The following is a 22,313-nucleotide window of genomic DNA, read 5'->3' as shown; positions in this document are numbered from 1 at the left end:
CAGACCACAGTCCTCTGCTCAAATGAGGAGCAGCAAACTAATCCAGCAGCCAGAAGAGAGAGCATGCAAGTGTTTTACATCAGCATTTTTAGTATAAAAGGCCACGCCCAAGTGGACAGGTAACTTAAAGAATACTGGTTGAAGGATTTCCTACAGCTACATGGCATCTCTCTGGCTCCTCCTTCTTTCTCCCTGCATTCAATTTAGTTTCCCTACCTACCTATAGAGCTGGGCATCAGTATTCATGCCTCTCTCTGTGTCCTCATTGTGGATGTATGTGACCCTGCTTCAGGTCCCTGCCAGCTTGACTTCCCTGTCATAACGGAGTGTGAACCTGGTCCCCTTGAGTAGCAATTTTTTTTCCATCCATAAAAAAGAATGAACTTATGTTGTTGGCAGGAAAATGAGTGCAACTGGAAATAATCACATTAAGTGAATTGAGCTGCTCTCAGAAAAATATCATGTTTTCTCTCATTTGTAGTTCCCAGACTTTATATAAATACATAAAATTATTTATGTATCCGTGGTTCCCCAAATCTGTCAGGGGCCTGCTAGCCGGGGGGGGGGGGGGGAGCATTGCTGCTTCTCCAGAGGCCTCCCTCCTCCCTAGAGCCACCTTGAAGCATTCTTTGATTTTACCTCAGTCTTGAGGGCTCTACAGTGATGCACGGACTTGTGAAAATTCCTGCATCTGTGCCTGAAGAGAGTGTCACAAGCATGACATGAGAGCTGTGCTGCAACAAGCCCAGGGAAAGATGCTAAAAGAATTTCAGAACTTTACAGACTAGCACAAAGAGAAAATAAGATGTGCTAGGGCTACAAAGATGCACACTCAGCCAGGTGCTTGCTGCAAAGGCACAAGGACCTGACTTGGATCCCCAGAACCCATATCCTGGCGTGGTGGCCCATCCTCTAACCCCAGCTCTAAGGAGGCAAGCCTAGGGATCTGGGTCAGTGAGAGACTTTGACTTAGAAAACAGGCAATGGCACGGGGTTTTGATCCCACTTAATGTGCTGGCTTTGTGGGAGCCTAGCCTGTTTGGATGTTCACCTTCCTAGATATGGACGGAGAAGACCTAGGACTTAACACAGGGCAGGGAACCCGGACTGCTCTGTGGACTGGAGAGGGAGGGGGAGAGGAGTGGGGGGAGGGGGAGAAGGGTGGGAGGAGGGGGAGAAGGATGGGAGGAGGGGAGGGGAGATGGGAGGCTGGGAGGAAGTGGAAACTTGTTTTTTGTTTATGTTTTTTTTTCTTCTTTTCGCAATAAAAAAAAAAAGAAAGAAAACAGGCCATGCACTAGAGATTGACTCCTGGTCCCACATACATGTGCGTACATGTGCATCTACACATGTGTCCACCTATATAAACATTACCCTATATACACAATAAAGAGAAAATACACTGTTAAGACAGAGTCATCAAGCAAAATCTCAAAGGGAGAAACAATTGTGTCCCAGGAGGCCTGGCCTTCCTTAGAAACAGTTAAGGGGAAGTCGTCTGGTCTACTTCATGTGTCGTGTTGGGCCCGAGTCTGTGGGGGACAGCAGGTTGCTCACTGCCCTGAGTACTTGCGCTTTGCTGATTCTGGCCACCAGGGATAAGGCTCAGCAAGCGGTTCTGAGTCCGGCTTCAAATGCTTGTGTCAGATTACAGCAATGTGGCTCAGCAGCCGGAGGTGCTTCTGAACAAACCTGGGAACCCCAGAAAAGGTAGGAGGGAACCACCTCTATTCAGAGTTGTCCTCTGACCTCTCCATACACAGTAAACAGGATAAAAAGATACCACAGGCCCTAGACTCAGCACCGTGCAGTCAGGGTCCAGTGGTGAAAGTGTGGGAATCTACATGTCTTTGACCTTTGGTCCCCACCATTCAGTTAATATCAGGTAGCCAAGCATAATAGCTGTATAGAGCCTCTTAGTGTTGGTGACTTTGGAAATGCTGGTCCAAGTACCTCCATTCTGTTAGCTTTGGGACTGGGCTTTGCTGGCCTCAAGCTAACAATCCTTCTGCTTCAGCCTCCCACGCACTGTTACTTATGCTGTCAACGCTGATAACCCATCTAATACTGGTTTGTTTTGGTTTTTGAGACAGGGTCTCACTGTCTAGCTCTGGAACTTGCTATGTAGCCCAAGCTGGACAGACATACACCTACTTCTGCCTCAGTTGTTGGGATTAAAGGTATGCATCACCATGCATGTCTCTTGTGGCAGTTGTTAACTGTCCCCCATTGCTGGGACGTGGCTTTTCCTAGTTGGTCTGACCCAATCAGTGATCTTACTTTGTGCTGGGAGGGGCAGGCAGAAAGGGAGACGGAGGCCAACTGTGAGCAACTGAGAGGGGTAGAGGGAAGAGTGGGCTGGAGCCTTAGATTCTAACGTGCAGTGCGTAAAGTCTCAGGAGGAGGTAGTTCCTTTGCTCTCTGAATTTGGTAGGAATCCTTTGTCCTGGATCCACTTGCTCCTTTTCTTTGACAGGTTGCAGGGTGGTGGAAGCTTTTACTCCTTTCTTTCCCTGAAGATCAGCATTAAGTTTAGCCCCTGTAGTGCCTGTTAAACAGCAAACTTCTTTTTTTTTTTGAAAAAAAGGTCCGTAACAAAATGTCAACAGATCCAACCTCACCTTTAAAAAAAATCTATTTTTATTATTATTAATGAAGGGTATGCATGGGCATACACACATTAATGAAGTGTAGGCATATGTGCCTGTATACGAGTGTGTGCATATAAGTAGGCCTGTATATTAATGTGTGCACTTAAGTGTGCTGTTCTGGGGGCCAGAGGCATTGAATCCCCTGGAGCTGGAGTTAGAGGCAGTCCGGAGTCACCCAATGTGGATCCTAGGAACTGAACTTGGATCCTCTGCAGAAGCGGTATGTGTTCTTAACCACTGAGCCATCTCTTTAGCCCTTCCCTGCTTTTGTGAGACAGGGTCTTATGTAGCCCAGGCTACTCTTGAAAACTGTGAAGTAAATGCGGATGATCTTGAACTTCTGATCCTCCTGCCTCCATATCCCATGTGCTAGGACTGCAGATGTGTGCCACCAAATCTATTCTGTACTGGGCACGGAGCACAGGGCCTAGAACAACCAAGCAAACACTATACCAACTGAGCCACAACCCCAACCCCCGGATTTATTTATTTAACTTCCTGTATTTATTTATTTATTTTACTGGCTAGTTTTGTGTGCCAACTAGAATCAGAGAGGAAGGAGTCTCAGTTGAGGAAATGCCTTCTTGAGATCCAGCTGTAAGACATTTTCTCAATTAGTGATCAATGTGAGAGGGCCCAGCCCATTGTGGATGGGGCCATCTCTGGGCTAGTGGTCTTGGGTTCTATAAGAAAGCAGGCTGAGAAAGTCAGGGGAAACAAGCCAGTAAGCAGCACCCCTCCATGGCTTCTGCATCAGCTCCTGCCTCCAAGAGCCTGCCCATGTGAGTCCCTGTCCTGACCTCCTCCAGTAATGGACAGCATGTGGAATAAACCCTTTATTCCCAGCTTGCTTTTTGTCTTGGTGTTTCACTGCAACAATAGAAAACTAAGACTATTTATTTATTTATTTATGGGTATAAGGTTTAATAAGAGAATTACAAAATAGATCAAATAAAGCTTAGCAAACTACAGACAGGTTAGATATTTCTGGCTTCCACAAGTGCAGACACTTACATGTACACCTAAGCATGCACACATACATACACACCCCGATGGTTTTTAAGAAAGTCATTGCTTTAAACAGAGAGAAACGGGTTCCAGTTTTAAGTTGATGAATTAGTTTTGAGTTTTTGGCCTTAGAAAATCCTTTGGATAATTTTACATTTTGAAAATCATCATATACAAAATCTTTGAACCGAGGCATAGCAGTGCATGTCTGTAATCACACCACTCAGGAGCCAGAGGCAGAAGAATACCACACGAAGTTCTATATGAAAGGTTCTAGGCCATCCAAGGATACAAAGGAAGATCCTGTGTCAAAACTAAAAATAGTATTTAAAAATAGCATTAATGACCTAAGTGAGTGGTACATAAATGTATTCCATGGACAAGATGTCCCCCTTTAACCAGAGGCATAAAATAATGGTTACAAAGATCTGTTGTTTGCTAGGTGGTAGTGGAGCATGCCTTTAATCCCAGCAGTCAGGAAGCAGGGTCGGGTGGTTCTTTGTGAGTTCTAGACCAGCCCTGGCTACAAAGAGAAACATTGTCTCGAAAAACAAAACAAAACAAAAAAAGATGTGTCTTAGTTAGGGTTTCAGATGCTGTAATGAAACATGAGCAAAGGTCATGGGGGAAAGGCTTATTACAGGCAGAAGCTGATGCAGAGACCATGGAGGGCACTGCTTTTTTTAATGACGTGTTTATTGTTCAGCCTGCTTTCTTATAAAACCCAGGACCAGTAGCCCACAAATGGCACCACCCACAATGGGCTGGGCCCTCTTTCATCAATCACTAATAAGAAAATTCCTACAGCTTGATTTTGTGGAAGCATTTTCTTAACTGAGGTTCCCTCTCTCAGATGACTCAAGCCTGTGTCAAGGCATAAAGGTAGCAAGCACAAGATGTGAGCCTAAATGGAATTGTAAATGATGCTGGCAGGCATGTTCTTGTTACTGCCTGATCTGCATTTTTCTAAATAAAGTAAGTAAGATCTGGTTCTGTTTAAAGGATGACAAAACTAACAGGAAACACAAAAGATTAAATTCCTGTCTTTTCAAGTTATCCCTGTCTGGGACCAGTACTCCTATCAGGGCTCAGGCCTACTTAGCTCCAGCTCCTTGGGATCTGCCGCCCTCTTGTGGCTGCTGTGGGCACTGTCATGTGCAAACTTGTGCACATGGGGCCCTTTATATACATAATCTAAAGTAAAATCTTTAAAGTTAGCCTTTTTAAAAACTTTACTTGAAGTAGACCAATATTTTATGTTTAAAAGTACATTTGAATATAAAGCACTAGAAAACATTATAAGCATATTTTATTGTATCCACCTGATTACGTATGATTCTTTTCTCATAAGATATTTTTCCAAGGTCCTCCCCCCCCACCATCCAGGTTCGGACTGCTCTTCAGACTGGAGAGGGAGGGGGAATGGAGTGGGGGGAGGGGAGAGGAGTGGGGGGAGGGGGAGGGAAACAGGAGGCGGGGAGGAGGCGGAAATTTTTTCAATAAAAAAATAAAGAAAAAAAGGAAAATGTTATGTATACCTATTATTTCATTAGTTATTTTGAAAACCATGCTTTATAGAGGATCAATATGTCTGGTTGAATGATTTTTCTGTTTATTGGTAAAATTACTCTTGGAAATATTGGTCTATTTTCATTTGATGACCATGGTGGGAAATTTATGTAATTAAGCCTTTTGAAATTTGACAGGGGGTGAAAAATGTCTCCTTACCACCTAACATAATTTCTACAAATAAATAATGAATGTTTTGTAGGAAAAAAAGATATTTTTCTACGCCTCCTGCAACATATCCTGATAACAATACACAGCTGTGACTCCAAAGTTAGTAAGAGGGCCTTTATTCTGAGCCAGAGATGAGTGACGTCAGCTGGGGAAATTGGGTTCAGGTCGACCTGAATGGCACGCTCCTCTGTGGAAATGGTCGCATGAACTCCTGCAGTTACAGAACAAAGTAATGTTATAAATGGATCACTCACTGAGCACCTTGATGGGGACAGCAGTAGGTGAATTACAAAGAAGAGGGGCAGTTCTGCCACAGCCTGGATGTTATGACTATCAACACCATCTGGTAGACCTGCTGGGAATACATTCCAAAGGCCAGCATTCTAAAGGTCACCATTCCAAAGGTCAGGGCTCTCTCTTCTTGGGTTGCTGTTGTTTGCTTGTTGTTTTGGGGAATAGAATCTTAATATGTAGCCTTGGCTGGCCTGGAAGTTACTTTGTAGACCAGGCTGGCCTTGAACTCATCCTGCTTCTATCTCTGGAATGTTGTCATTAAAGACCTGAGCTACCCGGCCTGGCCTGCCAAAGGCTTTACCTGACAGAAGGGATGTTAGTTCCCCATTGACTGCACAGAGGTGGGCAATCAATGGCAGTCAGGTGAGTAAAGACAGACCGGGCTAGCTCTGGCTCACTGTCTGCAGCACTCCAGACTCTATAACCCGAGTGCTAATCAGCTATGCAGCCTGAAGATCTTCTACAGAAAGGTACCTTTTCAGAGGACCTCAGTTCCAGTATCCACTCCAAGATAACTTGCCTGGCTGGGCAATTCTAGCACTCTGTGAGTTCGAGACCAGCCTGGTCTACAGAGCTAGTTCCAGGACAGGCTCCAAAGCCACAGAGAAACCCTGTCTCGAAAAACAAAACAAACAAACAAAAAAGATAACTTGTCTGAACTATGGGAAATTTAGGTTGTTTTCCTTCTTTTTTTTTTCTCTGCCTTCTTTATCTGATGTTATTTGACAATGTGCAGATTCTTGTCACACAAACAATTTGTGCATCACATATTTTTTGTTTTGCTTTTTCCAAAACAGGGTGTCACTATGTAGCTCTGGTTGTCCTGGAACTCACTTTGTAGACCAGGCTGGCCTCGAACTCAGAGATCCATCTGTCTCTGCTTCCTGAGTGCTGGGATTAAAGGTGGTGTTCCCATGGTACCGCATTTGTCAGAGACTGATGGAGCATTAGAAAATGTTCTTAGCTGATGGCTATGTCACATACCACAAGGATGTGAACTTACCCTAAACCCAGCCTTGTCTTTTTTGAGAGTAATACTGGTTTGACTGCCATATCTTCACACACACATTCCAATACCTAATTTCATGCACTGTATAAAACAGAATTATTATCTGCTAACCCTGAGCTAATGCTGTGTGAAAACTTCACATCCCGATAGCAGCAATACTTCAACATCCACAAAATGCATGTTTGTGTTATTTGGATTAGAAGAGGACTCCAGATGAGGGCTGGTACTTTCAGTTCTGTTTATTCCTTCATCACATCTTAAAACCAGGCCCTGGTGGCACAAGCCTTTGATTCCAGCACTTTTGAGGCAGAGACAGGCGGATCTCTGGAAGTTCCAGGCCAGCCAGGGCTACAGAGTGAGACCTGTCTCAAATAAAAACAATTAATTCACATTCTCATTTTTGCCTGGAAACAGAAACAGTTCAGAAATGGTTGAGCATTAAAATACACTCTAAATGCAAGGCACTAGTTGTTTCTCTTTTGACAAGTCATAATGACATGGTTCTGTACCTACTACAATTGAGTAACATATCAGCTTGCCCAGACCCTGGACATTACCCTTTGTAGGGTTTGGCATGTCCTAAAACTCCAATTTAAATGTTTACTTACTATGTGTGAGAGAGTAGGAAGGTGTGAATATGGACTCCTGCTTGGTACCGTGTGTGTGTGTGTGTGTGTGTGTGTGTGTGTGTGTGTGTGTGTGTGTAGATGAGAGAACAACTCTAGGAGTCAGCTCTCTCCTGGCACCTTGTTTGGGAACTGAACTCAGGTCTCAAGCCGGCATGCAAATGCCTACACCTGCTGAGCTGCCTTAGCTGCCTCTTCTTTTACTTGTTTACTCTGTTAGCTGAAACCCTCGAGGGGTATGGCATCACATGGATTCTGTGTCCAGTCACGTTGGCAGGAAGGCTACTTCAGAACTTCTCAGGGGCTCGTGGTGGCACGTGCCCTTAGTTCCAGCACTCCCAGCACTGGAGAAGCAGAGACAGGTGGATCTCTGTGAATTCCACCATGCCATTATGGTAAAACCCGATCCGTGGCTTTAGTACAAAGACTTTCAGGACTAGTCAATGGTTTATGCTATAAGCCCAGGATTTGGAAGACTGAGGCAGGAGGATTGATAATGCATTCAAAGCTGGTGTCCAGGTTAGTTTTCTTTATCAACCTGACACAAGGTAGAGTCGTTTGGGGAAGAGGTAACCCAAACTGAGAAAATGCCCCCACCAGACCTGCCAGTGGACAGACATGTGGAGCATTTTCTTGATTAATGACTGACGTGAGAGGACCCTGCCCACTGTGGTTGGTGCCACTCCTAGGCAAGTGGTCCTGGATGGTCCTGAGCGGTCCTGAGCAAGCCAGCAGGCAGCATTCATCCATGGTCTGTGCACCTCCTGTCCTGACTTTCTATAACCTGAGACTTGTGAACTGAAATCACCCTTTCCTCGCCAAGTGTCTTATCACAGCAACAGAAACCCTAAGGCACGTGTAGTACAGAATAAAGAAAGGCCTAAATTAAGGCACTTTAAAAATATACTGGTGGAAACATTAGGCAAGCGGGTTACAGTGGGGAGAAATCTCTGCTATGGGTCTCAGACTCTGCCCATTGCTTTCCAGTGGGTAGAAGCTAATTAATATAACAATGCACGCATTTCAAAGGCTCTCCCAGTTGGTCGAAGGGTGTTAGCTCAGACAGAGGTGGCCATGGGATGGCAAAAGAGCCCAAGTGTCATCAGGCCTTCAACCTGTGACATTCCAGCCTCTGCACAGTGGAGGTGGCTGGAAGGTGGGGTTCTCTTCAGGACTCTTGTTCTCCCCCTCGCCAGACTGGCTGAGGCCTTCCTACAGGACTGGAGTAGGACCGACTCAGATGCTGCCCTCTTCTGAAAATTCCCCCACAGATGGCACTTGTAAAAGTTCCAACTGTGTCTAACTTTAATATGGAAACATTGTAGTATTTGTTTAAAAAACAAAAGACCTTTTTGTAAGACTGTAAAGCTAGAATGCAGACTGGCTGCTGCTGAGGCCACAGTCCCTGCGCAGTCATCCCTGCTCCCTGATGGGTCCTGACCCGTATCGTGCTAAGCATGTCCCCTGTGAGCACCATGATTTCCAGCTGCGAGGTCTCTCACTTGGGCATGGGAGCTGATATCAAAACGGGTACTGGTGGCCACATGTCCTGGCTTCCCACTGCGTCCCTGCCTCCTGCCCAGAAATCAGAGAGCCCCACGGCAGTTTGTGCTATGCAACCCTCCCTTCCCAGAGCTGTCAGAGCAGACCCCACTTCCGCCACCACATAGACCTGATGCCATTCTTCAGCCTTCCTCCACATGCTGTCTGTCCTGGTGCTGGGCCCTGAACTCATGTTCAGTCTTCCAGCACCCACATGGCAGCTCAGACCTGTCTACAACTGCAGTTCTAGGGGATCTGACACGCTCTTCTGACTCTGTGAGTACCAGGTACACATGTGATACACATACATGTGAGCAAAACACACACACATCAAAACAATTAAAACAGGACTAGAAGGCACCTCCTCCAGGCTGCTGAAGAGCTACTGTAAACTAACTACAGTGAATAGTATACTCACTGGTAAAAGACTGTGTGACTAGGATAACTTTATGAAATTCTATTCTCAACAATCCTATTTAACACCATAGTCAAGTCGTGGTCTCGTGGTCAGGACAGGAAGGGCAAGGACAGCCAGGCACAGCGGTGAGCTATCCGTGTTGCTAGTGTTATAATCTCCTTAGCAAAAACCTCAGCAAGCATTCATGGGGCTACTGAGTGACTTGGCGCGGTCACAGGACACTCACCAATAAGGAGCAGGCAGAGCTGAAATATAAGCAAACATTACAGCTCTGTCCATCCTGGCAGGAGGATCTAAAGATACTTGTGTCCTTTTCTTTGGCTATTAGACCTTTAAACTGTTCTCCAGGAAATCTGAATTTTCTAGGAGTCACAGCTGGGGAAGAGGAAAGCTGAGTGAGGCCTGGTTCAGTCAGGAGAGAGCTTGTCTCCCAAGAAGGGTTCTGACTTGTCAGATCCACGGCAGGAGAGGCCCTTGACACCCAGGTTGTCTTTGTCCTGATTCAGTGGGGATAATAAGCTAGCCACACTACAGCAAGGGCTGCTTACCCTCACATCAGGGACACACGACAACCAGGGCTTTTTAGACAGTCTGGGCCAGGGGGACACTGGATTGATTTGTTCCTCTTCCTAATGTGACCACATTTATTATGATAACCCCCATGACTTTATCTGTTAACTGGCCAAGCTTGCTGTGACCTGTGACACAAGCCTGCCTGCCTGTGCCAGCCAGAGGCTGACCCTGGGACCCCAACCATTGGGTCTGTTTGCCTACTCATCTTAAGAGTAGGAGGGAAATTAAATTATTCCTTCGACCAACCCAAGAAGGTGACTGGTCTTTCTTCCGGAAGCCAGAGGAACCCAGCAGAGCAGAAGTTGAAGGTATGATCTCTGAGTCCTTTGGAAATCCTGGCACTGGGCTGAGGGCAGCGACAATGTCTGCTCCTGGCATGTGATCATCTGCAGGAAGCTGGGACTGAAGGAGAAGAAAAAAAACAAAACAAAACGTTTTTTTATTCAAGGAATTAAAGGTGTGTGCCACCAACACCACCACCCGACTTCATTAAAATCTTAAGGGATTACATTACGTTGCCATGTAAAGTGTCTAAGGAAAACAAAAGGTGGCAGTTAGATCATGGCCTGCACCTTACTAACAGTAGTAAAGAAGGCAGTTGGTGCCATCTGTAAGCCCCGGACTAGATGGACAAATATAATGTAGTCATGGGCTGGAAGAGTCACCATTGCTGAGGTGTACAAATTAATATGACCAACAATGAAAACTAAACTAAAAGGAGCTAGCAATCACTTGTCATTAATATCCCTTACTATAAATGGACTCAACTCACCTATAAAAAGGCACAGACTGACAGACTGGATATGAAAACAGAATCCATCCTTCTTCTGCATACAAGAAACACACCTCAACTTCAAAGACAAACATGGTCTCAGAGTAAAGGTTTGGGAAAAAATATTCCAAACAAATGTACATAAGAAACAAGCGGGTGTAGCTCTTCTAATATCTAACAAAATAGATTTCTATCTAAAATCACTCAAAAGAGACAAAGAAGGACATTTCATATTAATCACAGGAAAAATCCATCAAGAGGAAATCTCAATACTGAATATCTATGCCCAAATACAAGGGTACCCTCATATGTAAAAGAAAAACTTCTAAAGCTTAAATCAAACATTAAATCCTACACACTAATAGTGGGAGACTTCAAAACTCCACTCTCACCACTGGACAGGTCAATCAGACAAAAGAATGAGCGGAGAAATAAGGGAAATAACAGATGTTGTGACTCAAATGGACATAACAGGCATCTATTCCATCCAAACAGAAAAGAATATACCTTTTTCTCAGAACCTCATGGAACCTTCTCGAAAACTGACGACGTACTTGGTAACAAAACAAACCTCAACAAATACAAAAAAAATGGATAACCCAATGTATCTGATCAGATCATCATGGTTTAAAACTAGAAGTCAACAGCAATACTAATTCCAGAAAACCCACAAACACATGGAAGTTAAGCAATTCTCACCTTAATCATCAATGGGTCAAGGAAGAAATAGAGAAATTAAAGACTTCCTAAAATTCAATGAAAATGACTACACAACATACCCAAATTTATGGGACACAATGAAAACAATGTTAAGAGGAAAATTCATAGCACTAAATGCCTACATAAAGATGCTAGAAAATCCCACACTAGGGAATTAACAGAATATTTGAAAACTTTACAACAAAAAGAAGCAAACTCACCTAAGAGGACTAGAAGACAGGAAATAATCAAACTGAGAGATGAAATCATGAAAATAGAAACAAAGAAATCAATACAAAGAATTAATGAGACAAAGAGTTGATTCTTCGAGAATATCAACAAAATAGACAAACCCTTATTCGAATTTTAAAAAAAAGGCAGAGAGAGAATATACAAATTAACAAAATCAGAAATGAAAAGGGGACATAACAACAGTCACAGAGGAAATACAGAGAATCATCAGGTCATATTTCGAAAACCTGGAGTCCACAAAATTGGAAACCTTAAAGGAAGTGGACAACTTTCTGGATAAATATCACTTACCAAAATTAAATCAAGACCAAATAAGCAAATTAAACAGACTTAGAACTGTTGAAGAAACAGAAACAGTCATCAAAAGTCTCCCAAAAAAAGCCCAAGTCCAGATTGTTTCAGCGCAGAATTCTACAAGACTTTCAAAGAAGAACTAATACCAATACTCCTCAAATTATTTCACACAATAGAAACAGAAGGAACAATGCCAAATTCTTTTTATGAGGCTACGATTACTATGATACCCAAACCACAGAAAGATATTACTAAGAAAGCGAATTACAGACCAATCTCACTCATGAACAATGATGCAAAAATACTCAATAAAATATTGGCAAATGGAATCCAAGAACACATCAGAACCATCATCCACCATGATCAAGTTGGCTTCATCCTGGAGATGCAGGGATGGTTCAACATATGAAAATCTGTCAAGGTAATCCACCATATAAACAAACTGAAAAATAAAAACCACATGATCACCTCATTAGATGTCGAAAAAGCTTTCGACAAAATATAACAGCCCTTCATGACAAAGGTCTTGGAGACAGCAGGGATACAAGGAACATACCTAAACATAATTAAGGCAATATACAGCAAGCCAACAATCAACATCAAACTAAATGGAGAGAAACTCCCAGCGATTCCACTGAAATCAGGAAAGGAACAAGGTTGTCCACTCTCTGCATATCTATTCAATATAGTTCTTGAAGTCCTAGCTAAAGCAATAAGACACCAAAAGGAAATCAAGGGGATACAAATCAGAAAAGAAGAAGTCAAACTCTGTTTCCTGATAATATGATAGTTTACATAAGTAATCCCAATAATTCTACCAAGGAACTTCTACAACTCATAAACACTTTCAGTAATGTAGTAGGATACAAGATTAACTCATAAAATCAGACAAGGGAGGAGGAAAAATGAGGTAGGAGGCAATAAAAGGAAAGTGTGGGAAGTGCGAAGAGAAAGGAGGAGAAGGTAAGAGGCAAGCATAGCAAAGTAGGAAGAAAAGGCAGTAGGGAAGAAGTGGGAATAATTTGGAGGGGAGGGGAGAACGGAGGCTGCAGGGAAGAGGGAATTGGACGAAGGAGGAGGGAAGGAAGAAATAGAAGAAATACAGGCAAAGGAGTGACTAGGGAGGAGGAAAGAGTATGGAGGAGGGGGTAGAGAGTGGTGGGTCTCCGTGCCATCTGCCAGCACACACATATCCCCGAGTCCCTCGGCTCCACCATCTTGTCCCAATTACCCCAGCAGGTCCCTGATGCCCTACCCCCTCTGCAGTATCACAGGGTCTCACAAACACAGGGGCCAGACCCACGTTTTTGTGTGAAGAGTCAACTATGTGCTCATGGGATGCTGAACAGCTCTATTCCTGGGGACTGGATGGTTACTTAACCACGGGCAAACACTATTGCTGTTCACAACATTCATTTATTAAAATTAATAATGTGAACTCTGTCCTTCTTAACTGCAGTTGGAGGTGTGCTATGATTAGAATGCTTACAGTGTAGCATGGGAAGATGGGTCACAGGCAAATAAAAATGTAACAATTGAGTAGGCGTGGGAGGTTAAAAATGCTGTGGGCAAATAAACACCACACGCCCGATGAGGAGACTCCTAATGGAACCCAAGCAGTAGCTGGCCATGGGGCCTCCAGTCAAGTGCTTTGTCCTACACGTTAGTTATGGGACAGAGCTGCCCCACTGGCAGCAGAGGGTCCACTGCTGGTCTCAGGAGTCAGGGAGTTTCAGCTCAGGTCATATGCTGATATTGCCTCCATCAAGAGGCAGCTTGAGTGTGTGTTCCAGTGGATAAAGCCCCTTCCCACACTGAGTGCAGGCTCCCTGGAGAGAGATCTAAGCAGCATAGTGGCCAGAAAATTCACATGGAACATTTTCTTTAGAATTCTTAACATAAACGTTTGCATTAAATGAGGCCCTCTACATCTTACAGAAATGACTTGCAGAGGGTTTCCCAGGGCCCTCACCCTACAGCACCTTCACTGGACTCATGGCGATGGCTCTCCAGCTGTAGTGGGACCGGATGCTCTGCACTATCACCGCATTGACAACATGACCCACAAGAGGTGTATAGCCCAGAGGGCATTTCAGTGAGTTCAGGGTGAAGAAGATGGAGTGATTGAGCAGTCCTTGTCGTCTGTGGATGCTAGTCACACGGGCCTGTCAGGAGAAAGTGTGGCAGTGAGCACCAGAAGCCTGAATCCCTGGGCAATCTCTGTCCTTCCACCCTCTGGCTCTAAACACTTGCTGACCCCACTGTGCCACCGTGTCCTGTCTGTTCTGCCTGCTACGCTGCCAACACTGAGGTCCGTGTCACCCACCCCCTTCCCCAGATCCAACCTCACACCAATTAGAGAGGAGACTCTGTTGGTGGCTCAGTCCTGCTGGGGAGAGACCATGAGTTATTAATAGTCACCAGTGGCCATTAGCCCCTGCGGTTAATGTGGATAGGCCAAGGATTGATGGTAAAGGAAAACAGCATGAAGTGGACTATTGCCACCTACACAACCCCGTCACTCTTCAAGCTCATGCTTTTCATCTGTACCTTTGTGGACACTTACTTGCAAGCTAGTTGAACCACACCCCAGCCACAGCCCCATTTTGCATTCCCACCTTCCCAGCAATGCTCTCTGAACTGCTCATTTTTCTCCTGTTGTTTTTAGAATATCCCACCTATCAGTCCATGTGGCAAGCCCTGTGACTCGGGATTGAAGTATTGCATGTATGACCTCTGTTGTCTTTAGTTACTTCTTTACAAAGTCCTGTCATTTAAATAAATGGGTCAAAGAGACATTCTCCATATGTCCATAGTTCCCAACACACCCAACAGAGAGCTAGTCACAAATACCACCAAAGGAGGCTTTGAAACAAGCCAACAATGTGGAATAGCCATTACCTCTTCCAGGTGCCTATGTTTTGTGGCCTTCAATGACTGTACTACGATCTTTGAGGATCCTTGCTCCGCAGAATACTCAATGTCTAACCAGTCCCCTTCATACGGTGTAAAACCTAAGATAGCTAAGAGAAAATTGAGTTTAGAATTCTGCCAACTATCTCCAGTCTCAACTTTAGAAGACTCTGGATACACGTGGTTACATTTTAACGTCAGTCAAGTAAATTTCATTGCTACGTTGACTTTTAACACCATGATCAAGTGGGTAGGTGGTGTAAGGTACAGGTAGCTTAGAAATTTTCCAGCCAGAATGGAAATAGATAATTCTTTGTTGTTTGTTTGTTTGTTTTTTGATTGGCTTTTTTTGAGACGGGGTTTCTCTGCCTTGACTGTTCTGGAACTCCCTTTGTAGATGAGACTGGTGAACTCGCAGAGTTCTGCCTGCCTCTGCTTCAAGAGTGCCACCACTGCTAGGCTCAGAAACTGATTGTTTCTAGACACTGGTTTTGCTCTATTCCCTTAGCTGAATCAAATGGACAAATGGACAATGACATCACAGTCTGTTTCTTTGGGAACACTGGAGGATTTACTGCTTAATTGGTCACATCCAGAGTCTTCTCTTTGAGACAGGGCCTCACGTGTTCCAGACTGTCTTCAAACTAATTCTCCCTTTCCCCCCCTCTCTCTTTTGCTCCTTCCCTCTCTGTGTATTCTTCTCTTCCTTTCTCCACCGCTTACCCATCCCTCTCTCCTTTCCACTCTCTCTTTTGCTCTTTACTTTTCTCTGTTGTATCCTCTCTCTATCCCTCTCCATCCTTATCTCTCCCCTCCCATCTCTCCTTTCCTCTATCCCCCCTCTCTTGTGTACTATCTCCCTCCAATCACCCTCTCTCAGACTCCCTCCATCTCCCTTTCTTTCATTCACCTTCCCTCCCTGCTTCTATCTCTCTTCTTTACACTCTTTCTCTCTCCCCTTCTCTTCCTCCATCACCATCTCTGCTTTTCTTCTTCTTTATCTCCCCCCTTTTCTGTCACTCCTCTCCTTTCTTCCTCACTGTCTCTCTTCCTCCTTCCTTTACTCTCTCTCCCTCCTCTTGCATTCCTCATTCCTCTTTCATCCTCCATCCTTCTGTCTCCCCTGCCTGATTCCCTCTCCCCCTCATTCCTCTCCCACCTTCCTCCATCTCTCTCGCTCTCTTTACATCTCTCCCCCTCTTCTTCCCTCCATGCTTTCTCACTCTTTCCCTTTCTGCCTCTCTTCCTCTTTCTCCCTCTATCCTTCTCTTTTTCCTCCCCTTCCATGTCTCTCTCCTACCTCTCAGTTCACCTCTTTTTTCTCCCTTTATCCCTTCCTCCCTCACCTCTCCTACTCCCCTCCCTTCCTCCACTTTTTCCTCCTCCCTCCTTCCCCCTATCTCTCTTCCTCATTGTCTCTCATTTTTCTCTCTTGCCCTGCTCTCATCCACTCTATGTTCTTCTGCTCCTACTTCTCCCTCCCACCCACTTCCTCTCTGTGGACTCCTCTCTTTGTCCCTGCATCCCCTCTTCCTATCTCTCTCCATCCCTGTCTCTCTTCCTCCCTCCATATCTCACCTCTCCCTCTATCTCTCTCCCTTAATCCCTCCTCTGTCCCTTCCTCTCTTTCTCTTCCCTCCATGCTTCTCTCTGTCTTTTTCTCCCTTCCTCTCTCACTTTTCTGTGTCGGTTTCTCTCGTCTTTCTTCTTCTCTCACTTCTCTGTGTCTATTTCTCTCATCTTTTTTCCTTTCCCTGTCTCCCTCCCTCTCACTCCATCCATCTCTCCCTCTCTCATTTTGCCTCCTTTTCTCTCTACCCCCTTCTTCTCTACCTTTCTCTCTCATTCCCTCTCTCCCCCATTTCCCTCTCTCTTCTTCTCTCTTTACCTCCTTTTCTGTCTCTCCATTTCTCCCATCCCCTTTTTCCTGTATCCTCCTCTATCCCTTTCTCTTCCCTTCTCCCTACTTCCCTCCCTCCATGCTCTCTTTTCTTCTTTCTCTTTCCCACTCCCTCTTCCTGTCTCTCTCTACTTCTCTCCCATGACTCTTCCCCTCACCCTCTCCCTTTATCTCTCTATTTCTCTCTCTTCTCTACTTCTCCCCCTCTACCTCCATTTTCCCCCTTTGTCTCCTTCCTCTCTACCTCCCCCTCTCATTCCCTCCATCCCTATCTCCCTTCTCTCTCCCTTTCTCTTCCTCCATCTATCTCCCCCAATCTCTTCTCTCCCCCTGCCTCCTTCACTTTCTCCCTCCCTCTTTCCTCTATCACTTTCTCCCTTTCTTTTCTTACTCCCTCATCTCCCTCTCCTTACATCCCTACCTCTCTCTTCTCTTCTTCCCTCTGTCCCTTCCTCTCTGTCTTTCTCTTTCTGTCTTCCTCTCTCAGTCCCTCTCTGTATATGCCTCTCACTATTTCTCCTGTCTACACTTCTTTCTTCTCTCCCCCTTTCTTTCTCTCTCCTCTCGTTCTGCCTCCTCCTCTCTTGTTTTCTTCCTTCTCTTTTTGTATCCATCACCGTATATGTCTCTCTGCCTCTCTGCCTCTATCACCCCTCTCCACATATACCCAGGAGTGTCAAGAACCAGACTCAGGTTTTCCACTGGGGAAGTATGTGCTCTTAACCCCTGCTCCATCTTTCTGGCCACAACAGGTCTTAGTGTTTTAAAAATACTTTCTCTGTGGCTCACAGCCACCTAAAGCTCAGAGGGGATCTGATACTCTTCTGAACTCTGTAGGCAACTGTATTCATGTACACAGACCAAAACACACACACACACACAAAATCTAAAATTAAATAAGCCTTAAAAGTATAAAGCTTTTTATGCATTTGTAATAGTTTTGTTATCAGAGTTACATACTCACCTGAGTGAAAAATGTGTCCATGTTTTATCTCTGCATTCAACTAAATGAGCACCTAGTGAATGGCAGTGTAAGTGTTTACAAACATTACCTGTTCGTACCTGCATTGCACTTGACTTTTGGTGGCCAAGATTCACCACAAATGACGAAGAGCCCCTGAACTCATCAGAGTCTGCTGCAGCCAAACCAATGTCTGCACTAAAACTCAAAATGTTAAATGCAACAGAGCTTTAAAATGAAAACTGAACCTTTAGAAATGCTGTCCAGGTAGAAGTAGTATTCATCAGCTACGTGGATGATGTCTTTCTTCACATCGGAAACACACGCAGATAATACTTGGATCTTGGAGTATGGTTCTGTAAGCTTATCATCTTCTAAGAAAACACATACCTACAAGATGAGGAAGGAAGCAGCAATAAAAACATGATCAGAAATCAAAATGGAAACCTGTATGTATAAACCACTGCCCGTGGAAGGACTGAGCTAGGAAAGGCCAAGAGGGAATAGAAGATTCCATATTTAAGACGTTTTCCTTTGTTGTAAACAGCTTGGCTCATTGGGAAACCTTTCTCCACTGAGCTCTTTCCATCTGTCAACACCAACTCCATGGTTATTTCCCTCAAACTGACTTTCCTAAAGAAGTGAAGTACCAGGCATTTATCTGTTCACTAGCACCCCGGTAGTCCCCAGGCTGATGATCCATTGCCCCACAGACCTGTCTGTGCCCAGATGCCAAAAAATCTTCATAGCCATAGTATCCAATGAACCTACCCAAAAGCCTTATGTCCAGGACCCATTATCACCATTCCAGTTCCCTTAACAGAACAGGGAATGCGAACAGATTCAGTGGTTCATGGGACCACAGAGGCAGTCTTTCAGTTCAGCAGAGGCACAAGTGGTACTCCACTTTGTGGGAAGGCACAAAGTGAATTCTCTTTATGTGTGTGCACGTAGCTGAATCCAGTCTTGCTAAATGTTCAGATGTAACTAAACTGTGATAGGAAAAAGGACTGTAATACATGGGTGAATTAGGAAGCAGTGCAAGACTCTCTGTATATTCTTACTGAACATGTGGACAAGAAGAGCTACACTGAACACTGAATGTCAAAAGTTCAAAAGGTGGCAGTGTCACAATGACCCAGGAAACCTTATATGTTCCTTTTCTTAAGAGCCCCAAATTGCTTGCTTTGCAAACAGTAACAATATGCCTGATTGATAAGTGGCTGTCAGAGAACAAAAATAGAGGCATTCTCCTGAAGACTTCCACCAGCTCCCAAGAAAATTTCCAGGCTGCTTTTCCCTTCTAAGACTTGCAAGGCTTTGGATGTCCGGGACCCTTCCTTGCACATACTGAGAAATGGGCAGCCTGGTACTAGGAGGATCAATTCGTGCACCAATGTTAGTTAGTAGATGATGTGGGAGTGTCATATATCAATCTGTTGATTTCATTGGTTAATCAATAAAGAAACTGCTTGGCCTGATAGGTTAGAACATAGGTGGGTGGAGTAAACAGAACAGAATGCTGGGAGGAAGAGGAAGTGAGGCAGACGCCATGCCCTCCTCTCCAGGGCAGACGTGATGAAGATCCAGCCCAAGATGGTTGTACACTAGAATCTTCCTGGTAAGACACCACCTCGTGGTGCTACACAGATTATTAGAGATGGGTTAATCAAGATATAAGAGTTAGCCAATAAGAGGATAGAGCTAATGGGCTAAGCAGTGTTTAAATGAATACAATTTGTGTGTTGTTATTTCGGGGCATAAGCTAGCCAGGCTGCCAGGAGCTGGGTGGCAGGAACGCAGCCCACATCTCCTACTACAAACAGACAATTTTATTATATCTCTATTCTGTGCTATAGTTTCATGACTCTATGAGCCTTAAAACTCATGAATCTCACACCCCAGATGGCAGATCTCAGTGGGTTGTGTTAACTGAGTAAGTGTTTTCTGAAAAAGGAACACACACTTCACTTGAGATAGCCCTCCACTTTTGTAAATGCATCCATGAAAACACGGATTTTACCTGAGAAAGCAATGTGGCAAGATGGTGCTGTGTCTAATGCTTATCACTGTTGAGCCTTCTGTTTGAACACTGGGACAACATGGTATTTTACAGGGTAGAATATAGAACTCAAGGGTGGGTATGGTGGCACGTACATCATGACCCACTGGCTCAGGGTGCAGGATTCCAGGAGGACGAGGACACCGGGGCAGTAGAGTGATACCCTCCACTGCCCCTTGCTTGTTCTCTCTCTCTCTCTCTCTCTCTCTCTCTCTCTCTCTCTCTCTCTCTCTCTCTCTCTCTCTCTCACACACACACACACACACACACACAGAGAGAGAGAGAGAGAGAGAGAGAAAGAGAGAAAGAAAGAAAGAGAAAGAGAGAAAGAGAGAGAGAGAGAGGCAAAGAAGAATCTCCACCTACAGAGGACATTGTATTTCATGCCAAGCACGATATAAGCACTGGAGAGGTAAGTTCCAAAGACAATGACAAGGTTGAAAGACACATAAGAAAAGTCTTCCCAAACCTATGCAAAGCTTACTTCAGTTGCTTTCAAGTCATGTGATAGTGGGTCTTCCTCCACAAAGGCAAGGACTTTATCTCCAATTTGCACAGACACATGGCCGATCACAACACCAGTGCTGAAGAAGATACAGTCCTCGATCCAACCATAATCATCCTCACAGCTAGTTACAATACCCTTTACAATCTTGGTATTGGGTTCATCTGTGAATGGGAACATGGCAATAGCCATGAATTAATCTGAGAAGCAATAACCTAAAATTCCTCCCCAGAGATGATATGGTACACAAACAAGTCCTTCTGCTAACAGGGTGCTTCTAGTGTGAGGAGCCCATGCAAGGAACTGGAAGCAAATGGGGACCTCTGCGGGATTCTGGAGGCAGAAGATACAGGTTCAAATCCTGACATGCCATGCTTTGCACAGGAGGACCCTGGTTAGGGGCATGAGTTGGGACCCAGATAGCCTTGGTTATAACCACTATGTCCTTAACTGATGGTCTGTGTAGCTCCAAGTACACTTCATGTCCTCTCTGACGATGTTCGGAAATTATGTCTCCTGATTTCTGTGGAGCACATTAACAGGCAAAAAAATGTCAACCCCAACTATTGTGAGTGTCCTGTACACCTTAGGATTCAAGGTCTGTGCGTGGACACTGTTTCAAGTACAACAATTACTGTAAAGTGTTGTCTAATACAGTGAGGGACAGCTATGGATTTTACAGAATCAACAAAAACAGGCCTATGGGCACAAGTCTGTAAAGAATGACAGAGAAGAATCAAAAGTTCAAGGCTTTCCTAAGCCACAAATTAAGCCCCCCTGGCCACCTGTGCAACACGGTGAGTCCTTGAGTCAAAATTCCAATGTGAGGAAAGGACCGCGTGTTCTGCCCAGGTGTGCAGTGACTGCCTACCACATGGGGACTTTAGGTTCCACTGCCAGCGCTACATCCAGATAATTCAGGGAATGGATTTGGTTTCATGAGGCCAAGGCTCACACCATGGCCCTAGACAGGCCCGAGACTCAGTCCTTATGCAGCTTAGGTTGGCATCAAACTTCTGACGCTCTTGCCGTTCCAGAAAAAAAAACAAATGCTGTAGGATTGGCATGGCAAGACTGGGGCTTCTGTTGAAGGATCGCTCATGAATATTAACCGCATGCCCGGCTAATCGAAACACCAGACCAGGTTAGAATGACTTAACAGCTTGGACACCGTCCACCCCAGCAAACCTTACAGTGCCCTAGGTTTCCACCCACCCACAGGCCTTCACCCATCCTTCTTGCTCACTAAAAGTGAGATTCGAGTTGCAGGGAACAAAGTGAGCATCATTCAATCATGCCCCCTGCTCTCCCAGGCTTGGCAAAGAACTAGGACTGACTCCCTTCTTGCCTCAAATACTGGCAGGGATGGGAGAGGATCCAAGACGGATGCTGAATTGCACTCAAATGTGGGTACTTTCCTGATCTCAGAAGTATGAGAAAGGTTCTAAGGAACTTTTGTGTCCCAGCTAGTGTCAGTAGGTCAAAATTCTTCCCCATTGGCCCACCAAGTGAATTTAACAAGGGGACACCGACCCACTGTGGACAGGTGCAGGCCTCTATGATCTTTTGTACCCTGTGCTCACAGCTAAGGACAACCTCTCTGAAGTGTCTCCTGCAGCGAAGTCTACGGCACTGTGTGCCCGGGGACTACCTTCCAGTTGTGTCCGGTCTCTTCTGACTGATTCAATCTTCCACTGAAATAAGTACACTACACCACGTAACAGCCTGAATAACCGCCCAGTGCCACAGTAGGAACAGCCACTGCAATAGCAGCACGAATGCCTGGACATCGTGACCCCCATGTGGTCACCTCGTGATCTTCTTCCTCACTCATGGGAGACAGTGCCAGATGGCGACTGGGCAGCCCCCAGGGCAGTGAGGCTTCTCCTACCACCCCAAAAGCTTTGCAGGAGGTGTTCCACAGCCTCTCCTGAGGAGCTGGTAACCAGTGGGCATTGTTCCGCCCACCAACCAATGAGAGCACTCCATGCACTCATAGTGCCCCACTGGCCAATGGCAGGCGCTGAGAGAACCATGAATCCTCTTGTGCCTTTTCCCCCAAGCCATAGGATGATCCTGGAAATGCATTGCCCG

The 22,313-nt window shown here is 45.0% G+C and overlaps 1 protein-coding gene across 1 annotated transcript; it reads right to left on the bottom strand.

Annotated features, from left to right (window-relative positions):
- Positions 1-13,851: 13,851 nt before the first annotated feature.
- Positions 13,852-22,021, bottom strand: LOC121437391 (cancer/testis antigen 55-like). The gene is made up of 5 exons (XM_041637276.1): positions 21,871-22,021; positions 20,199-20,383; positions 17,901-18,042; positions 14,780-14,901; positions 13,852-14,043 (listed from the first exon to the last, which is right to left on the bottom strand). Exons 1-5 carry the CDS (start codon positions 22,019-22,021, stop codon positions 13,852-13,854), a joined length of 792 nt encoding a protein of 263 aa, XP_041493210.1.
- Positions 22,022-22,313: the final 292 nt, after the last annotated feature.

Source organism: Microtus oregoni, unplaced genomic scaffold (assembly GCF_018167655.1).
Source record: "Microtus oregoni isolate MIOR12 unplaced genomic scaffold, Mior012 000052F_003, whole genome shotgun sequence".
Lineage (NCBI taxonomy): Eukaryota > Metazoa > Chordata > Mammalia > Rodentia > Cricetidae > Microtus > Microtus oregoni.
The sequence above is the reverse complement of the archived record's forward strand: the minus strand, read 5'-3'. Positions and strand labels throughout refer to the sequence as shown.